At 34.0% G+C, this 19,349-nt stretch overlaps 1 protein-coding gene and 1 long non-coding RNA gene across 2 annotated transcripts; one reads left to right on the forward strand and one right to left on the reverse strand.

Moving 5' to 3' along the window:
• The first annotated feature begins 3,545 nt into the window (after window positions 1-3,545).
• Window positions 3,546-8,027, forward strand: LOC136071125 (uncharacterized). Its single transcript, XR_010632435.1, has 3 exons — window positions 3,546-3,791; window positions 6,537-6,602; window positions 7,813-8,027. It is a non-coding gene; the product is annotated as an uncharacterized LOC136071125 (long non-coding RNA).
• Window positions 8,028-10,231: 2,204 nt separating this feature from the next.
• On the reverse strand, window positions 10,232-12,059 carry LOC112022773 (F-box protein PP2-B10). Its single transcript, XM_024055400.2, has 3 exons — window positions 11,607-12,059; window positions 10,978-11,096; window positions 10,232-10,870 (listed from the first exon to the last, which is right to left on the reverse strand). Exons 1-3 carry the CDS (start codon window positions 12,033-12,035, stop codon window positions 10,423-10,425), a joined length of 996 nt encoding a protein of 331 aa, XP_023911168.2. The 5' UTR covers window positions 12,036-12,059; the 3' UTR covers window positions 10,232-10,422.
• Between the last annotated feature and the right edge of the window lie 7,290 nt (window positions 12,060-19,349).

The raw sequence follows: 19,349 nt of genomic DNA on the forward strand, positions 1-19,349 counted from the left end.
ACCTCAGAAAATCCATTTCCAACCCTAACACGATCAGGTCAAAACCAAACGGTCCAAACCCATTCAAACCATCTAATTTGCCAGGCCTACTCCTGAAATAATAATAATAGGTAATAATAGGTCGGCTAGTCCCATGACTTTATTTTGCTTTATCTGTGTTCTCAGATGTTCTCTCCAGAATGGACCTCTCTTTGGCTTTTCAAAGCTGCATACTTCACTACCCTCCTCATCATTTCATTACGGGCAAAAATATGGTATTACAAGTAAACTTCTAATGTTCAAAATTTTGCCAATAAAGCAAAATATTAACACAATATAAGCATGATAGTACATCAATGCCACTTAATGCTGATAAAACACAAATTTCATTAATGCTACTTAGTGTGCATTATTTTATTATTCAATTTATTTTTACTACTATTTATAGGCTTTACTGTACTTTTTAATACTATTTATAATCATACTGTATTATTTTAATTAATTTTTACTTTTATTTATAGTACTTTCAATAATAAATTTTCAGTTTTAACAAGGTATCCAAAATAGACTTTCAGCAATGATAATACACAAATTATATTAACCTTTTGTTGGCCTGATCTCGATCCCTTCAACAATGAGGCCCCTCTTCCACTGACGAGATTCTCCCTCCAAAAGTCTAATCTGCAGTTCATAATCTGTTCCTTCCTCATTGAAATACTCACCCAACTTAATCTCTAACCATCCATCTTTTCTCTGACTTGGATGCGAAGTGTGTTGCTGCTGCTGTGGCGGTACAATCTGGTCTTGCTGGTTTGGCTCCACGGCAGGCTGACGAAGGGACGGAACCAGGATTTATATCTGAGGGGGCCAAAGCTTAAAACAAAAAAAAAAAAAATTATGAAAATAAAAACTAATATCTATTTTATCTTCAACAAAATATTAGTTTTGTAGGCAAACTGTTTTTTTGGGATCAGCAGACGGACCCACGTTGGGGCAGAGGGGGGCCATTGCCCCCCACCCCCAACCCCAAATTAAAAAAAAAGTAGTATAAAAAAAATTAAGACTTGCCCTTTAATATATATATATATATATATAATATAAATATATTTGTCTCTCTTCTAAAATATTTAGATATTAACCTACAAGAAAATAAATAAAATCCATGCCCCTTTAACTTCAAAAAAAAAAAAAAAATATGGATTAAACAAAAATCGCGCACAAAATAAGAAACAATTATTTTTGTATGTTATACTTTGTTGATATGCTTTATAATATGAAATGTTTAAGAAATACTTATTTTGTATGTAATATTTTGTTGAAGATAAAATAGATATTAGTTTTTATTTTCATAATTTTTTTTTTTTTTGTTTTAAGCTTTGGCCCCCTCAGATATAAATCCTGGTTCCGTCCCTTCGTCAGCCTGCCGTGGAGCCAAACCAGCAAGACCAGATTGTACCGCCACAGCAGCAGCAACACACTTCGCATCCAAGTCAGAGAAAAGATGGATGGTTAGAGATTAAGTTGGGTGAGTATTTCAATGAGGAAGGAACAGATTATGAACTGCAGATTAGACTTTTGGAGGGAGAATCTCGTCAGTGGAAGAGGGGCCTCATTGTTGAAGGGATCGAGATCAGGCCAACAAAAGGTTAATATAATTTGTGTATTATCATTGCTGAAAGTCTATTTTGGATACCTTGTTAAAACTGAAAATTTATTATTGAAAGTACTATAAATAAAAGTAAAAATTAATTAAAATAATACAGTATGATTATAAATAGTATTAAAAAGTACAGTAAAGCCTATAAATAGTAGTAAAAATAAATTGAATAATAAAATAATGCACACTAAGTAGCATTAATGAAATTTGTGTTTTATCAGCATTAAGTGGCATTGATGTACTATCATGCTTATATTGTGTTAATATTTTGCTTTATTGGCAAAATTTTGAACATTAGAAGTTTACTTGTAATACCATATTTTTGCCCGTAATGAAATGATGAGGAGGGTAGTGAAGTATGCAGCTTTGAAAANGGTTGTGTCTATTCTCATGACAGTTTATAACATAGTACTTAATTATGAAGGGATCGATAGTAGCACCTTTTTAGAGTCGTCAATTAGGATGGGGTTATCGGAGAGACTGAGGTAGATCTGTTTCTTAGAAGACAAATTCAAGATATCCGATGATGATGATGATGATGATGATCGAGCAATGATGGCTTGATAATCGGACGACAAGAACCTCTCCCAGACAGCGTTGGACTCTGCGGCCGCACGGAATATATGAGAAACCGCACACACTCTGCAAGCATCCTTAGGACTCGTCAATGAAAGTGAAACTATGTACGATATGCACCCCTCTGCTAAATCTGATAGCTCTGCAACCAAGGGTGGACCATTTCTTTTTCCTCTCTCTTTTTCCATCATTTTCTTCTCTCTCTCTCTCTCTCTCTCTCAAACTCCCACTTTCTTTTCTTTCTTTGGCTTTAATAATTGCTTATATGGTTAAGGTTTTGTTCATTTTTTGTCAGGTACTAGTCGTTGACCCGTGCTTCCCACAGTTTTTATTTATATAAATTTTGTAAAAAGCACACACGTTATAAAATAATATTAATCATTTTAAAAAAATAATATTTTTTTGGAAAGCACACACGTTATTTCACAAAATAATATTTTTTGAAATAAATTTTGTAAAAAATAATATTAATCATTGTAAAAAGCACACACGTTATAAAAAAAAAAAAATTAATTCTTATATAGAGGTCCTGTATTTATCCTGATTTCAAATAATTCCTGATTATTTTACCCTTGTTAATATAACTTGTATATGTCAAAATGTAAAAGATTATTAAGGGTATGTTTGGATATTGTTTATTACTGAAAATTAAAAATTGAAAACATTGTAACAAAATAATTTTTAAACGTGTGAATAGTGCCGTAGGACCCATTTTTAATAAAATTTTGCTGAAAAAGAGGTTTGTAAGTCTCGTAAACAGCGTACAGGACCCACTGAAAAAGCATAAAAGCCACAAAAAATGCGTTTTTCCAAAAAAAAAAAAAAAAAAAAACCTAGTTGCAGACACAGTGCTTTTCAACACTATCCATATGAGTATTGTAACACCCCGACCCAACTTTATAGTTAACCTATGTGTTCAAGTGGTTAATTATTATTTTAATCACTTACTTTCTAAATTAATATAAGAGTATTTAATAAATATATTATTTTATAATGCCATTGAGTAAGAATTGTAAAGATTTTAAATAATTGAATGGCTAGATGTATTATGAATATATATATATATATACACACACTAAGTATGTACAAAACTATATTAAATGACTTAAGTTATTAGATACATAGCTGATGTTTTAATTAGGCATATGATGCATGAAATGTTATAGTGAAAATTTCACCCACATGCAACCAATTGAAATCCAACACATGTAAAGCCAAAGAACCATGCATGTTGATAAGCCCCAAAGACCAAGACTTGGCCATGCAATGAACAAGCTCCACCTCACCTCTTCTTTGACTTTCTCAAGCAACTAGAGCATCCAAGAAGCTCCTTACCTCTCCATTTCCCACGGGTACACAAATCAGAATTTCTAATCCACTTTGCTCTCTTTTCTCTTAAGGAAAGAGCTAGGAACTCTCTTAAGTCCCCTTTGTCAAACCCACGGGTCCAACACCAAAGAGAAAGAAAACTCCCTCAAGCTCTCTACCTCTCATACTTTTGGGTCCAGCCACTAGGAAAGGGAAATCATTTCATGCAAGAATGATTTATTTCTATTTCCCCTCAAGAACCATAAATTTGGTAAGGATTCTAGCTACTCTCACCTTAGAATCCATGATTTCTTCAAGGAATTTTAGTAATGGTATTTGTGATTTGTGAAATTAGAAAATCATGAACTTGTAAATCTATATATTTGTAGTGCTTTAAGATGCTTTGATATTGTGATATTATAGAACATATATATGCTTTTTTAATGTGTTGGATATAACTTTATAAAGGTAAGGATATATATATATATATATTATATGTGTGTGTGTGTAAAGTGATATTATTCTTTGTAGAAAAATGTAAGTGTGAATGCCAAAAAGTTGAAAAAAAAAAAGGTGGGCTGTGATTTTTCTTCCTTAGTATCACACGTATCCACCCCATGTCCACTCTCCTTATCTCCTTTTGCTGTCCCAAAAGTCTTCTCCCTTATTGTTGGGGACATATTTTTATGTAATTGGCATATTCTTTGACAAAACGCACTTTACTTGTATTTGGGTAAATCTAAGTAGGTTCAAGATAATCATCACAAGTAGTTAAATTGAAGACATGAAGATTACTCAAGAACTGTTCAAGAAAAGTGCAATCTACAAGTCTCGATACCTCTTCGACAGAAGCTCGATCTGTCGAGATTCATTAAAGCTCGATAGATGTCTCGATCGATCGAGTTTACGGGTTTTCAAATTATAGCCACAACGTTTTTATTCTAAAAGGCTATTTGTTTATGAGTTTGTATAATCCTTATTAGATTAGGAAAGCCCAAGGTTTGTGTAAACCTATTTAGAATAGGAGAGTCCATTAAAGCTCCTATTTAAAGGAGGAGGAAAAGAAAAACCTAACCCTAGAGAGTTTCATAAGGTTTTCTTTTTGAAACTCTAGCCTCCTCCTACAGAAGAAAGGGTTCTTGCTGCGTTTCTTGTACACCTTTGGGTTCTGTAACCAAGCAAAGTCTCTTGCACCAACATTGAAGATCTTATTGGTGTTTCTTTGTGAAGCTGCTGTAAATCAACTACAACAATCAAAGGGTTGCTGTGGAGTTAGTCACGTATTGGGATTCATGCAAAGGAGTAAGTCGCGTACTGGGATCCGCGTATTGGTTAGTCACGTACTTGGGAGCCGTGCATAAAAAGGGGGAACTGTCACTATAGAACAAGTCCAATTGGGTATTGGGGTAAGGGTTTAACTGTAGGTTGGTAAGGTACTTGGGATTCTTTTACTTGTAACCGCTTGTTGTGATAATAATGGAGTTTCGGGAGTGGTGACCTGAAAATCACCCGGTGGGGTTTTTGCCGTCAGGTTTTCCCCATTCGTAAACAAATCACCATGTCATTTAATTTCCGCTGCATATTTAGTTATTTAGTGATTTGTTTGTGCTACCACGCGTTTGTATGCTAATTAACTTAATTAATTCACTTGGCTAAATTAATTGGTTAATTTATCACAAGAGGTCAATTCGTTTTTTGGCCTATCACTTATCTTATTTTCTTGGCTGCACCAGATCAGAAAGTCCAGCCCCTCTTTCTCTACTCTTTTCCTTGTTCTTGTTCCTTCTTCTTCCTTTGCTCTTACATGGCAGCCCTCCCTCTCTCACCAAAACAATATATCCCTCTCTAAAGAAGAAATTAAAAGGTTAACACTAAAATTTCAACTTCAAAGTTTGTGGATAATCAAAACTTCATTTGTTAATTTTTACTTCTTTATCCTATATTCTGATTTTAGAGGCTGAACTATGATTCTGTTTCAGTGATTTGAAAGTTTGATGATATTGTGATCAATTGAATGCTTATTAACATATTTTAATATGTATAGTATGGGTATAAAAATACCCAAATGAAATTAAGGCCTATTGCTATTTGTTGATAATTTTGTAAGAATATGTACTGAAGCTGTCTCTGTGACAGATTTGATGTTTACAACAAGAAAAATATGTATTAAATCATATTTTGTGAATTAGGATGCTAGGAGTAGTTTTTATGAATTCTAAGACACACATGGTTGTTATGGAAGGGTCTCACAGTATTTGGATGAGTATAAAAGTCATAGTTTAATTTCTAAGTTGTAAGAAATTCTGTCAGGACAGATTAGAGCATGCTGCCTTGTATGATTTTTAATAAATCATGGTTTTATGCTTTGACAACAAACTTTTTATGGTATATACTGGACATCTAGATGAGTTTCTCTGTAAAATTACATGAAGATTGGATGTGTTTTGATAGCCCATTTGTATTTTACAAATGAGGCATATGCTGCTGGAATAAAACAGTGAACAGTAAGCAACATGCCTAGCTTTGAGGATTTAATTCTAAAGTTAGGGTAAATGATTTGAGCTATAATTTATTATGCTCATCATTTGGTATGTCTGGATCATAGCTAAATTTTTATACCTTGGTTCAAGGTTTAGTACTCAAAGGAGGGGTTCTAAACCATTCGACGGTTGTATTTATGAAGCTGTTTTATTCAGCATGCTGTATGTTGCCTTATGAGTGTACACGATTATATGACCATGCTTAAAAGAGTTTATGTTTATGCATGCATTATTGCCTTAATCTCAAGCCCATTTTGAAATGAAATTGGCACCTCTGGAGATATGATTTAAATATGAGAAGGATGGTATTTCTTTAGGTTGGTACATCATTTGTTGATGTGTACATAATATGTTTGTGAGAACCTCTTTGAGGTGGGATTAGGATTTCCTTGGTTCTAAGAGATAGACTTTGAGATGAATGTGTAAGTTTATATTAAGGAAATATTGGATAGTAATAAGCTTTGATTTTGGATTAGGTGTTACCAGCCGCCAGGTCTAATTAAGCTCCTTCGACTTTAGGCTCTCAGTTCCTCTGCTTTCAGGTAAGGGATAAGTTATATGGGCATTTGGCAAGTCATGAGGTTATTTTAAAGTATATTATGCATTAAAAGGTTTTTGATTAGAGATATGACATGCAAGCATGTTTCAGACAAAGATATGTTCGTAAGCTTTCGAAACCTTATGTATATGATGTAAGCATATTAATGCTATTACTAATTTCACGAACATGATGATTAAAGAAAAAAAAAAAAATAGAAATGCTATTATTGTAAAATGTAATGCAAACTATGAATTTCAGTATGATGAATAAGTATGAAATGTTTTCGGGTTATGTCCTCTGATGATCTGAACTCTGTCAGTAGGGGTTAATTACTAGCTTTCCATGGAAAATGTTATATGATTGGCCATTAAGTGGGACTGGCTCTGCTGTACCCGCCCTTATTGGTTACGGCCAACTTGTGGAGGAAGTCAACCGACCCCCATGGTTGAAAGATATATACTATGATGTGATCCCGGGAATACCTGGCATTGTGGGGAATGTCGGATGCCTAGCACCGTGGTGCTAGAAGCCTCCCAAATAAGTACAGACTTATCAGCTATGGACTAACCAATAAGTATTTATGAACAACTATATTAAATTATTAATTATGAGAGAATTATTTTGTATAAATGCATTGTGAAAAGTAAAAGTTCTCATGAAAAGAAGAAGTTTCTGATGAAAAGAAACTGTTCTTTAAAGATAAAAGTTTTTGAAGTTCTATTGTGCTATAAAGATGAAGCTTTTGATGAAAGTACAAGTTTATGTTAAGAAGTTATCAGATATCTGTTTTTCTTTATGAAACGTTAAGTTATTATGAAAGTTATAATATTTTACAATAAGAAGTTTATGAAGGAAAGTTTTATTATTCTTTAAGATGCTTCCAGTTTAAGACAAAGTTACCGATTATCTGATTTAAGTTAAAATGATTATTTTGTAATGAAAATATATGTGGTGACTTTGTAAGAAATGAAAGAAATTCAATCTGGAAGGTTTTGATAAAATTATTCTAATAAGGAAAGGGAGAACAACTATTTTCCTACGAAGAGCGTATAAGCTATTATTATAAATAGTATAAAATACTATGCATGAAATGATATTCTCCTATCTGAACGTTGATAAAGTGAAATGAATTGATTTACATGCATCCTTATTAAATTCTCATATATCTTATCTTTACTGAGCTGTTTAGCTCACCCCTTCCACTCTTTCAGTCAATAGGTTTTATTTTGGAGCAAAGGGAGCCTTAGTTGAGTTTTGGAAGGAGCTGGTGTTAGTTTTATATGTATAGATCCTAAATTAGTATTTGATGTTTAGTTTAGTGGTGTTGTGTATTTTAGGATCTAATGAAAATTATGTACCTCAAAGCTTTAAGAGATGTATTACGTGGAATTTAGAATTTGAGTAATTGGTGGATTATGTTATTTTTTGAGTACAGTGTAGATGCTCTGAATGTCAAGTGAAAAAGTTATATCTTTTAAGTAAAGAAACAAGGATTTAAATAAAGAGGGAAGCTTTTGCAAAAGCTTTTGTGAAAGTTTTGTAAAAGTTAAGTTGTTTCTTGTTAATATCAGGTTTAAGCTTGATATTAGCATGCCGATCATGGTCACAAATCCGAGTATCGGGTTTGGGGCTTGACAAGTACTAAGTGTACTTGAGGAGCATGGTAGCAATGCTAAGTAGTCTTTTTAATATAATACAAAATAGTCAATACTATACTGGAGGTTATTATAGTTTTGCTACAGAAGGAAATAATTTGGTATTCATGTATGTTGTTGGTATGTCATTTTGTTTTTTAGATAAATATCTAATTAATTTATTATTGTCAATTTTTTCCTCATTTGAGCATTGGACTTATTTCTGTTTTTTAAATTAGATATATAATTAGTAGTATAATAAAATTTACTTTTATTTTTTCTTATGCTATGGATTTATAATTTTGATCATTATTGGTTCCATAATAGTTGGGTTTGTTTAGTACAACACTATGCTACAAGCAAAGAAAGTTGGCTCTTTTCACCTATCATCTTCTTTTGTTCAGAATCATCATGCTCAATCACATAATATATATAGAACATATAAATAAATGAAAGATCTCAAATCCAAATCCAAATCAACCTCAATTTCTTTGTATTTAAAATTATCAAATTTTGATCAAATTTTATTATTATACATTTAAAAACTGGAAGCAAGATAGAAAATTTATAAAGAGAATACCTTCCATGGCTTTAAATACAAAGCAAAACTTACAAATTTTAGGAAGAGAGAGATTAAAGAAGAAACTATATGCTTTGATTGAATTTTTCTAGAACATCCCTTACTTCCTTTGGTTAGAATCATCATGATCACACGTGTGTGCGTGCACACACACACACACACACATGTTTATATAGAGAGAGAGACGAAAAATCCCAAATTTAAACTTTGTCATTCATAAACTTTGTCCTTCATAAATTTATGAATTTTTACTATAAATGGATTGTTTACATTATCAACACTACAAATAATAATATAATGAGGGCATTTGGATAGCACTTAAACGTGCTGCGTTTGCGTTTTAACGCGTTTTCTCTTCTTCTTCTTTTTTTTTTTTTTTTTTTTTTAAGCCGCAACTGTTGACTCGGTCTTCTGTGAACAGTGCACTTGTGCACTGTTCACGAGTCTCACAAACTCCACTTTTTATTAACTTTTTCATTAAAAATGGGTCCCACGGTACTATTTACACATTTAAAATTATTTTACTACAGTGTTTTCAGTTTTCAATTTTTAGTTTCAGCAAAATAAGCGCTATCCAAACGGACCTAATATCATATGGACCTATTTACAAACGAACAAAATCAAATCTTAAGTCTATATAAGTATATTTTTAGTACATTAATGTAATAATAAATATTGTTAAGCTTTGTCTTGGGTCGAAGTCAAGCTGTTCATAAGTAGCTTGGTTCATTTACAGTTAGATTCCAATGAGTTAATCAACAACTCATCCAATGCACAATCTAGAAACTTTGAGGAAGTAAATGTGGGTTGGCCACAATCCTTTGCATCAAACTTCTCATAAATTACGATTGTCTTGCTAAGGTAAAAACATACTAATATCACTTTGTCATCTACTATTCACAACTTGTTACTTAGACAATTGAGAAATATTTCGTAATGCATTGTTACTAGTCTAATGCATTGTTTTTACCACTGTACTGCTAGATTTGGGACTAATGGATGGTTCTAGCAATTAACAGAAGAGCATAATTATCTAGTCCAATATCTTTAACAAACAACTTATTTTATGAACAAGTTAGAATATTTGAGGGAGCATATGCGGTTGTACCATTATATGATTGTTGATCCACTCTCCTATTTACTATTGTACTATATAGTACTGCTAGATTTGTAGAAAATTGGACTAATGGTTTCAACAATCAACATAACAGCTTGTCAAGAACTGTGTAGCTTGTAGCTCATGGGCATTCCTGATTTCACCCACAGAATTGAACTTTGAATTAAATCCCTTCTCTGCTGATTTGGGGAAAAAAAAAAAAAACCAACAACAACAACAACACAGAAGAGCACTAATATCTAATTTACAGTTTGGCCAAGGGTTTTGTGGCTCAATTATAGCTCCAAAGATCAAAATCAAGAACAATGAAAAAGATTGGTTTTACTGGTAATAAGCTTGTAGTTTAGATCTTCAAAATTTTGTCCATAAAGCAGAATATTAACACGATATAAGTTTGACAGTACATCAATGCCACGATACTGACACAATATAGTGATGGTAACAAAAATTTTATTAATGCTACATAGTGATGATGAAGCACAAATTTTTATTAACCCCTTGTTGGCCTGATCTCGATCCCTTCAACAATAAGGCCAGACTTCACTGAAAGACATTTTACCTCCTTAAGTCCAAACCGCAGTTCATCAGCTTCTCCTTCCTCATTGAAAAACTGACCCAACTCAATCTCTAACCATCCATCATTTCTCTGCTTGGGACGTGAAGTGTGCTGCTGCTGCAGCTGCGGCAGTACAACCTGGTCTTGCTGCCCTGGCTCCACGGCAGGCAGGCCCAAACCAACAGTCTGTTCATAAACTTCACCTCCTCCAGTTGTTCCAATTGAAGCCGTTGGAAGATGGTGTTTAAATCCATGGGCTCTGCTCCTCAACTTGTACACAAGGTAAGCAGCATAGTTTGTTTTTGGAGACAGCATGGAAGTACTCATCTTGCCATTGATGTCAAACCAACACACAAAACTAAGTTCAGCTACCTCTGAGAACCTGTTTGGTTTTTACAATGTACAGAATTAAAAACTAAATGAAAAGCATAAAATTAAAAAAAGGAGTTCTAAAATAGAGCAGGAACAAATCTGGAATTATGTAGAGACCTGGATTCAGGTAGAGAAACCCATCTCCAATACCGAGAATCGTCACCCCATGCAATCGTTAGCTCCCTTGCAGAAAGAAGGTAACATTTGTTACCACTCAATTTGTCCAAGAAAAACCTCTGCTAGAAAGAAAGAAAGAAGATGAGTGCAGATATGGTTATATTCGCTGACGGTGGTATAACTTAATTCATGCGTGATCAGTGATCACATAACAAATTTAATCCATACAGAATTTCGAGAATCCTGGTTTCATCATGGACTCTTGTTGCTTCCATGTAGATCAGACTTACCAGGTCATTAATTTTCGAAGCTGTTAGCCATATGAAGATTTAACTATTGAGTTTCCCGGGGCTTAAAATTGAAGAAAAAGAAAATGTTTAAATAGTTATAGCATACAATAAGGACCAACATTCAAGAACTGACCCCTTATTTCTTACTACGCTTATTTTCATTCAACGAATTCAGAAACAGAGTTCAGAGTTCAGAGTTCTAGAATTGGAAAACTGTCCCTTTTAAAATGTTTGAAACTGGAATTGACCCTACGTATATAACTTGCTGAAGCAAATCAAACATTTAAAAAGTTATTTAACTCAGGATAATTATGGGATTGTTTGCTTGGCTAATACAACCTTTTTAGCGTCATCGATTAGGATGGGGTTATCGGAGAGACTGAGGTAGAGCTGTTTCTTAGAAGAGAAACTCAAGGAATCCGACGATGATCGAGCAATGATGGCTTGATAATCGGACGGCAAGAAGCTCTCCCAGACAGCGTTGGATTCAGCAGCCGCACGGAATATAGAAGAAACCGCACAAGCTCTGCAGGCATCCTTAGGAGTGGTCAATGCTATTGTGTCCGATATGCATCCCTCTGGTAACACTGAAATGTCTACACCGCAGGCGCAGGGAGGACCACTCCTTTCTCCCTCTTTCTCTTCTTCCATCATTTTCTTTTCTCCTCTGTTTCTCTGTCTCGCTCTTTCCCACATGCAATCCACATTTTTTTTTGGCTTTAATTGCTTATTGCTTAATGGGTAAGTTTTTGTCCTCTCAGTGGTCATAGGTAGGTTTCTTTTTTTTTTTTTTTTGAAACAGGTAGGTTTGATTTTAAATGTTCAAGGCCCTTCGAATTTATTAAGGAATGTTCTAAAATTTATTTCAAGTGTAATACTATACCCACAAACTATTTTACAAATTTTTGTTGTGATCAACTTTGACTAGCTCTCATTTGGGTTTATCACAAATATTACTTTTGCAATTACTAATAATCATTTATTATATCAACAGTTTGTAAAAAAAAAAAAAAAAATTATTACAAATTTTGTATCTATAGCATTTTTCTTATTTCAATATAAAGATGTTCATGGGTAGGGTTTGGTCATATTGCCCACCAATTTGTCACTTGACTCAACTAGTCCAACTCTATTAAGTCTTATAAACCCAAACATGTTATTGATTGGTGGGATACAAGTTGTCGACCAGCAAGCCTTCATATTTCAATGGTAAAATGAGTCCACATTACCGTCCTCCTCGTCGATGGTGGCACGTCACAGAAATATTGACAAATTTGGTAGAAATTTCACTAGATTCGATGAAGATCTCAACAATTCAGTGAAGATATCGTCAAATTTAGATCTTTGTTGGATTTGGAAAGATTTGAATTGTGAAAAATGGTGTCAAGGCATACAAGGATGAACAACGAAAAGAAATGGTGGGTTGGTTGGAGTCTTTTTTTTTTTTTAATAAATTTTATTTAGAATCAAGATGGAGTTTTTTTATTAAAATAAAGCTAAGAAGCATCACAAATTACAAAAAGTAAAACCTCATGAGGGTAAGCAACAGTATTTCCACTTTGCTTGACATGATGAACAAATGTTACCTTTCTAGAAAAGGAAAACCACCACTCAAATGTTAGTCGATTTGAACACTCTATACCAAATTTAGAGTTTAATTGAAAAAGAATTCTAATGCTTTTTAGATAATTACTACCAAATTTTTGCTCATGTTGTAATTCTTTTGAAGATATGATTATAATATTCATATAGATTTGAATTTCTATTATCAAATTTTTTTTTTGTATTTGTTCTCTTTATTTAAAATTATTATTTTTTTATTTCTTTTCTTGCTATTGTTTTCTTTTTATACAGTTTAAGCGTTAAAAGATATTGACAAAAATAAAATAAAAATCAAAGTATAAGATTTTGGGGGATTATAATTCAAACGTAAGTAGGAGTTGATTTTTTCGGGTGAGGCTGGTGCAGTTGTTCTTAATGGATAAAAAATTATTTTATGAGACTGTTTCATTAAATAGCTCCTCCTTATAAACCTTGAGTTTCGACCTTGGCTTTAACTGATGTAATTTGTATACCCAATATATATATATATATATGGATTCTTTAGATCCTCTAAACTTCCTAAGGTACTCTACCAATAGATTTATTTGAATTCTAACAATTCCTTTATAATTTAAGGATTTAGATTTTGCTATATCAGCATTTCACTAATAATACTCTTAAAATAATAATACAATGTTACAAACAACATTTGTCTATATTACTTGCATTTAATAATTATAAAATCACCGTTGCATATCCTTGATGTGATGCTAGAGTAGAATTTTTATATATATGTTGTATAAAAAAAATTATAAATCTAATTATTGAACAATAAAAGTCCTTAAATTAGATGAGTCATGACTCATGAGTGTGCCTTAAAAGGCTTCAACTAGGCTATTTTTATTTTGGGCAGTTTCTCTCCATTACTAACAAATAGCTACCATATTTTTAAGCCTAAAAAAAAAAGAAAAAAAAAAGTCAAGATATTAAATTATATATATTTTCCAAAATTTGATAATATTGACCCTCAAGGTGAGGGCTGTTTTGGAATTAGGCCTTTATAGTTCTCGAAAGACGGCAAAGACTAATTCAATGGTTCGTGTTCTTCACGCCTATCAGCCAAATGTTTCCAAAGAGAAATAGAAATTGATTAAATGGTGTCTTTGGTTCAATCGAACTAAGTCAAACGTCCCTCTCCTGCTTCGTTTTTTACTAAGTAATTACGAGTCATCTTCCTTCGGCCCAATCTTGTCAAGTCAATACGCGCTTTCTCGGTCTACATTTTAGACTTTGTCTTATGGGTGGTAAATAATAACTATCACCCTCTTCAAAAAAAAAAAAAAAAAAAAAAAAAAACTAATAACTATCACCCTGTAAAAATAAAAGTTAAATCCCGCAAGCTTCCATTTAAACCTTTCAACTAATATTACTTGTTTCTCCACCGCAAAATGAAAAGAAAAAAAGAAAACCCTACTATTACTTCTTTAATAAGAAGTAAAGAAGAATAGAATTATTGAAACTCTAAAAAAAAAAAAAAAAAACTTCTTCAATAAGAATAAAGTTATTTACCATTATGTTTAAGTAAGATATTAAATATCCAAGACGGATCACCTTCACACATTTTTTTTCTTCTAAAAAATTATTCTTCAAGTTGTAACATCTATATCAAAAACTTTGTAACTCAATTGACATTTACTAACATTTTCAATGAAAGTATTTAGGGTGTGAATCCCTTCGCCCCTATTATGTGCCTTGGTTTGTTAAAAAAAAAAAAAAAACAACTTTAGTTGTTAATAAAACTAGCTTTTAAACCCGTGCAAATGCATGAGAATTATATAAGTACATGTATTTTCGGGTTCTTGGAAGGAAAAAAAAAGTACATCTATTTTCAACAAAATAAAAATAAAAATAATGAAAATTTTGTAAGTCCACAAATAAATTTTTGTACATAAAAATAATTAGAATCTGAGAAAGCAAATATGTTCAAATAATTTTAGGTAAATATTTGGAGAAACATTTTGTTTCAAAAGTCTTACTTGAAAAAATTTAATTAAATAAGTATGTAACTAATGTAATTGAATTTATAAATTTTGAAAAATAACACTTGGTATGAATTTCAAATTTAAAATGTATATAACACTTAGTATGCTATCCATAAAAATATGTGTTGTCTTACAAATAGATTTTCTTTTAAGTCTATTCTAAACAACTAAAATTGTAACATCTGCTATGATGGAGAGAAATATTTCTAGCAATTGAAAAAAAAAATCCAGCTAATGATAATGGTGCAATCATCCTTCCTTGGAAGTAAATTGGTGGAGAAGCAAGATTGTTGGCCGTTTCACATTCTTCGTCTTAGTACTTCTTCAGCTAAAGAAATTGAACCCATGAACCTAATTTTAAACAGGAAAAAAAAACAAAGAGATTTAGACATCAAATTTAGCACAATTTGATAAGACAATTTTAATTATAAAAATACAAACCAACCTTAAGAATATCCCATCATCTCCCAATCTAAACAAAACTTGCTTAATTTAATGTGCATGATAGTGGATGACAAAATCTTTGGTTTATGCAACGGTGAAGGACTAATGATTCCATAATGACATAAGACTTGATATGTCATATTAAACTTTACCTTGAAACTACCCAACTACTCATCTAAGCCCATTTTTTCACTAACAAAATAAACATTTCCAAGATGCATGATACTAAGAAAAAGTATGTAGTCCTTTCCTTACGTTGCATAGACTATAGAAGTACCTTTAAAATTCAAATGTAAATATAATGTAAAGTGAAAAGTTTATCCTAGTGAAGTGGTAAATAAATTTAAATGTAAATATAAAAATTATGTTTGAACTATGTGTTGGGTAAGTACACTTTGGGGTGTGGAGCTATGCGGTTTTAGCTTAATTATCCGCCGCTTACTAATCTCTCTAATAATTTGCAAAAATAAATATATTTAAAGCATTTACTAATGAGAATACATTCGGTCAGGCTGTGACGTAAAACACTGGTTTTACACCAGCTAATAGAATCCTGCCACGTCATCTTCTTTTAACTTATCACTTAAATCCCTCTCCAAACATAGAATGAATTAAGAAAACCCACAACCCTCAGACTTCTGCTTCCTCCCTCTTCCATCTTTGCTTGCCCAAACCTCCACCACACCACACAACGAAGCTCACCGCCACAGAGTTCACTAGAGCTATGCGTGGAGCTTGGAAACATACTGGAGATGCCGTGAGTCACGATCCAAAAGTTTGTTTTTCATGATTTTCCCTTTTCCCCAATTTGGATTTCGAATTATTGATGGGGTTTTCTGGGTTTATGGGTTTTTTTGGAGCCTCATGAATTGTTTATGGTTTTTTTTTCTTTTGTATTTTGGTTTCAAACTCATTTGGAAAGCAAGTTCCTTCAACATCTATAGATGTTCCAAAAGGCAACGTGGGATTTGGATTTGAGTTCCCAAGTTTCTCTTTTGGTGGATCTATGGAGCTTATGGCTGTCCCCAAGATGAAGGTACCTTCTCACTTCTCACTTCTCACTTCATTTTCATTTCAATGAGTAATATATCAATTTGGGTTTGTTGGTTTGAATTTAGGTTTAATATAGTTGTGTTTGGGATTTTGGGTTTTGGAATTGAAGTTTAAGGGTTCTAGGTATTGCTAATTTTGTGCTAATATTGCTCATTACTAATAGCTTGAGGCTTGTTCCTCAAAAAAAGAAGAAGCTTGAGGGTTTTTTTTCTTTGAATCTATGAATTGAGATTGATGAAGCGTAAGTTCGTTAGTCAAAGTGGGCAGATGGAGTCAATCTCCAGCTTATGTAGGTGTATCCTCAGAGATGGTCACTGGTGTGGTGCCTGCCACAACGTCTCTGATGCCAAAGTCAATACAAAGAAATCTTTTTGTAGGTTAAAACAGAGTTGCAGAATGGTAGTAAAATTGTCTCAGTATTTTCGTACCTTGTGTTGATATTGTGAGGGCCTTATATATGTTTTTGCAGCTCCTGACCGTTGGAGTAGTTATGGTGGCCTTAATGTTCCTCTTAGTAACGTTTTATGCTTTGTTATGTGGCTTCAATGTACTCCAACGGCTCATACAGCTGGTTCTGTAACTACTCTAGGTATAATTGGCCATATTGAATGGTAGAGTTGTTCTCGTCAATAACGTGGGTATTCATTTGGCTCGTCAGATGATATCCTCATCTGTATTGATGATATCGTCGTTAGGAGGCAGATTCGTTGGTCTCGTCAGTTGCCCCACGATTTTGTGGTCGTCGTGATGTGTCAAGACGACCATAAAATATGAAAGGTTTATGAGCTGTAAGTGACTCTTAGGGTTTCGCTCCGCTTTAAATGCATAGTGGCGGCGCTTCACAGTTTGTGGCTTACGTGGCATATTCTGATTGGTGGGGCTAATGCTCTAATTTGTGGGACTATTGGGTTTCCCGCTGATTCTCAGTTTTCCGAGCCTTGGTTTTAAACTTTTCTCCTTCCCATTTTTTCATTTTCACTTTTCTCAAAAACTCCCAATCATCGTTTTGAGCATTTTCTTCGCTAATCTCCCTCTGCAACTCTTCTTCGAATCGGTGCGCTGTGTGGTGGTTTTTTTTCTTTGTCTGCCATTTTTAAGGTACTTTTCTCCTCTTTTTCCTGCTTTGCCTTTCCCTTTTTTGTTGCGATACAGCTTCTGATTTCCTTTCTTCTTCCCCCTTATCTTTTCTTTTGTTTGTTTTTTGATTTTCTGGGGATGTAGCTCGTATTGTTTCCCTTTGTGTTTTTTCTGGATTTCCATGTTTAGTAGCTCTAAGGTTAGGATAGCTTGCCCCTTAATTTCCTTTATTTTCACGCGTTTAGGAGGGTTTTTGGGTGTTTTTCCAAAATCTAGAGGATTTTGTTTTTGAGGGAAATAGTCTAGGTGTGGCATTAGCTGAGTTGTTGCCACTATTGCGGCAATCAATTGATTGGTTCGAAGGTTTGGTGAGTGAGAGAGAGGCGATGTCTGAAGTTAGGTTAAGTGAACTCGAGACTGGGTTATCGTCTAACGGTGGCCTAGCGGAAAGAGATACAGCCGTCTCTACTCCTCAAATGGTTAGGGCTTTTTACACCCTCGAGGAGACGTGTGGGCTGGACGCTGACACCGTGGGTAGGTTTAAGGATAGGTTTCAATTTTCAGAGAGGGTCCGTGTTCGTCGGCCTAATGACGAGGATAGGGCTTGCCATTTCTTCCCTGGTGAAGTATACTTCTATAAGGCTGCTTTCACTTGTGGGCTTAGGTTCCCCGTCCATCCATTCCTGATGGAGCTTTTAGATTACTTTGGCATTGCTTTATGCCCAATTCTTGGAGGATATTGGTCAATTGTATGGAGATATGGTTGGCCACCAATGCGGACATGATTAAGGTTGGTGAACTCGTCTATTTATATCGTTTGAAAGAATCTAAGGAATACGGATATTATGAGTTGGTGCCCTGGGAGAGGAGAACTAGGATAGTCAGGGGTTTATCTTCGTCCTTCAGGTACTAGAAATTAAGATTTTTCTTTGTGTCTGGGGATGATTTTGAGACTCCCTCTGGCAGGGATTGGGGTGATATCCCGAGGTTGCTTCGTTGATGGGGAACCCCGACTTTAGGTGCGTCAGTATTTCTTCCCATCACTTTAATTTTGTTGCATCGTGACATTACCGTTCTTGAATCCTTTTTTTTTTCATAGTTAAGAGAAGGTCTAAGCTCAAAAGCAGGCATAAGGAGCGTGTTGAGCAGGTGATAGAATACTCCAAGACCACTGAAAGTTGGGACGATCTTATAGACCCACTACCCTTGCTTTCTATAATCTCGGTCCTGACCCGTCCTCCTTTGTCTTGCGCAACATCAATATCGAAGGAAAGAAGAGTAAGTGTTTGGTTCGTCAATACTGATTTTTAATGTGTACACCTTTTTTTTTTTTTTTTTTTTTTATGGAAATCAAGATTTTTCTTTGTGTTCGGGGATGATTTTGAGACTCCCTCTGGCAGGGACTGGGGTGATGTCCCAAGGTTGCTTCGTCGATGGGGAACCCCGACTTTAGGTGCGACAGTATTCCTTCTTCGTCACTTTAATTCAGTCGTATTGTGATGTTATCGTTTATTGACTCCTTTTGTTTCTTGCAGTTAAGAGGAGGCCTAAGCTCAAAAGCAGGCATAGGGAGCGTATTGAGCAGGCGATAAAATATGCCAAGATGATTGAAAGTTGGGACGACCTTGTAGACCTGCGTACCTTTGCCTTCTACAATCTAGGTTCTGACCAATCCTCCTTTGTCTTGCGCAACATCAATATCGAGGGAAAGAAAAGTAAGTTTTTGTTTCATCAGTACTGATTATTGAATTTATTTTTTATTTGCAGAAATGACGACCAAATTCAACAAGGATATGTATGCTAAGATGAGGGCAAAAAAAGATGAGCCTTTGTCAAATATAGGGAAAAGGACGGTGCGTGTTACTGGGAAGGGTCCTTCTGTCACTCCGGCTGATTCTGTTACTCCTATTGTCTCTGGAATTAG

This window comes from Quercus suber, unplaced genomic scaffold (assembly GCF_002906115.3).
Source record: "Quercus suber isolate HL8 unplaced genomic scaffold, Cork oak 2.0 scaffold_287, whole genome shotgun sequence".
NCBI lineage: Eukaryota > Viridiplantae > Streptophyta > Magnoliopsida > Fagales > Fagaceae > Quercus > Quercus suber.

Coding starts and splice junctions, on each gene's coding strand:
- LOC112022773 (XM_024055400.2), bottom strand. CDS start 12,035: ATGACCACTGAGAGGACAAAAACTTACCCATTAAGCAATAAGCAATTA. Junction 11,097..11,606: donor TAATCGATGACGCTAAAAAG/GTTGTATTAGCC, acceptor TCTTTCTAGCAG/AGGTTTTTCTTGGACAAATT. Junction 10,871..10,977: donor GTTTCTCTACCTGAATCCAG/GTCTCTACATAA, acceptor AAAACCAAACAG/GTTCTCAGAGGTAGCTGAAC.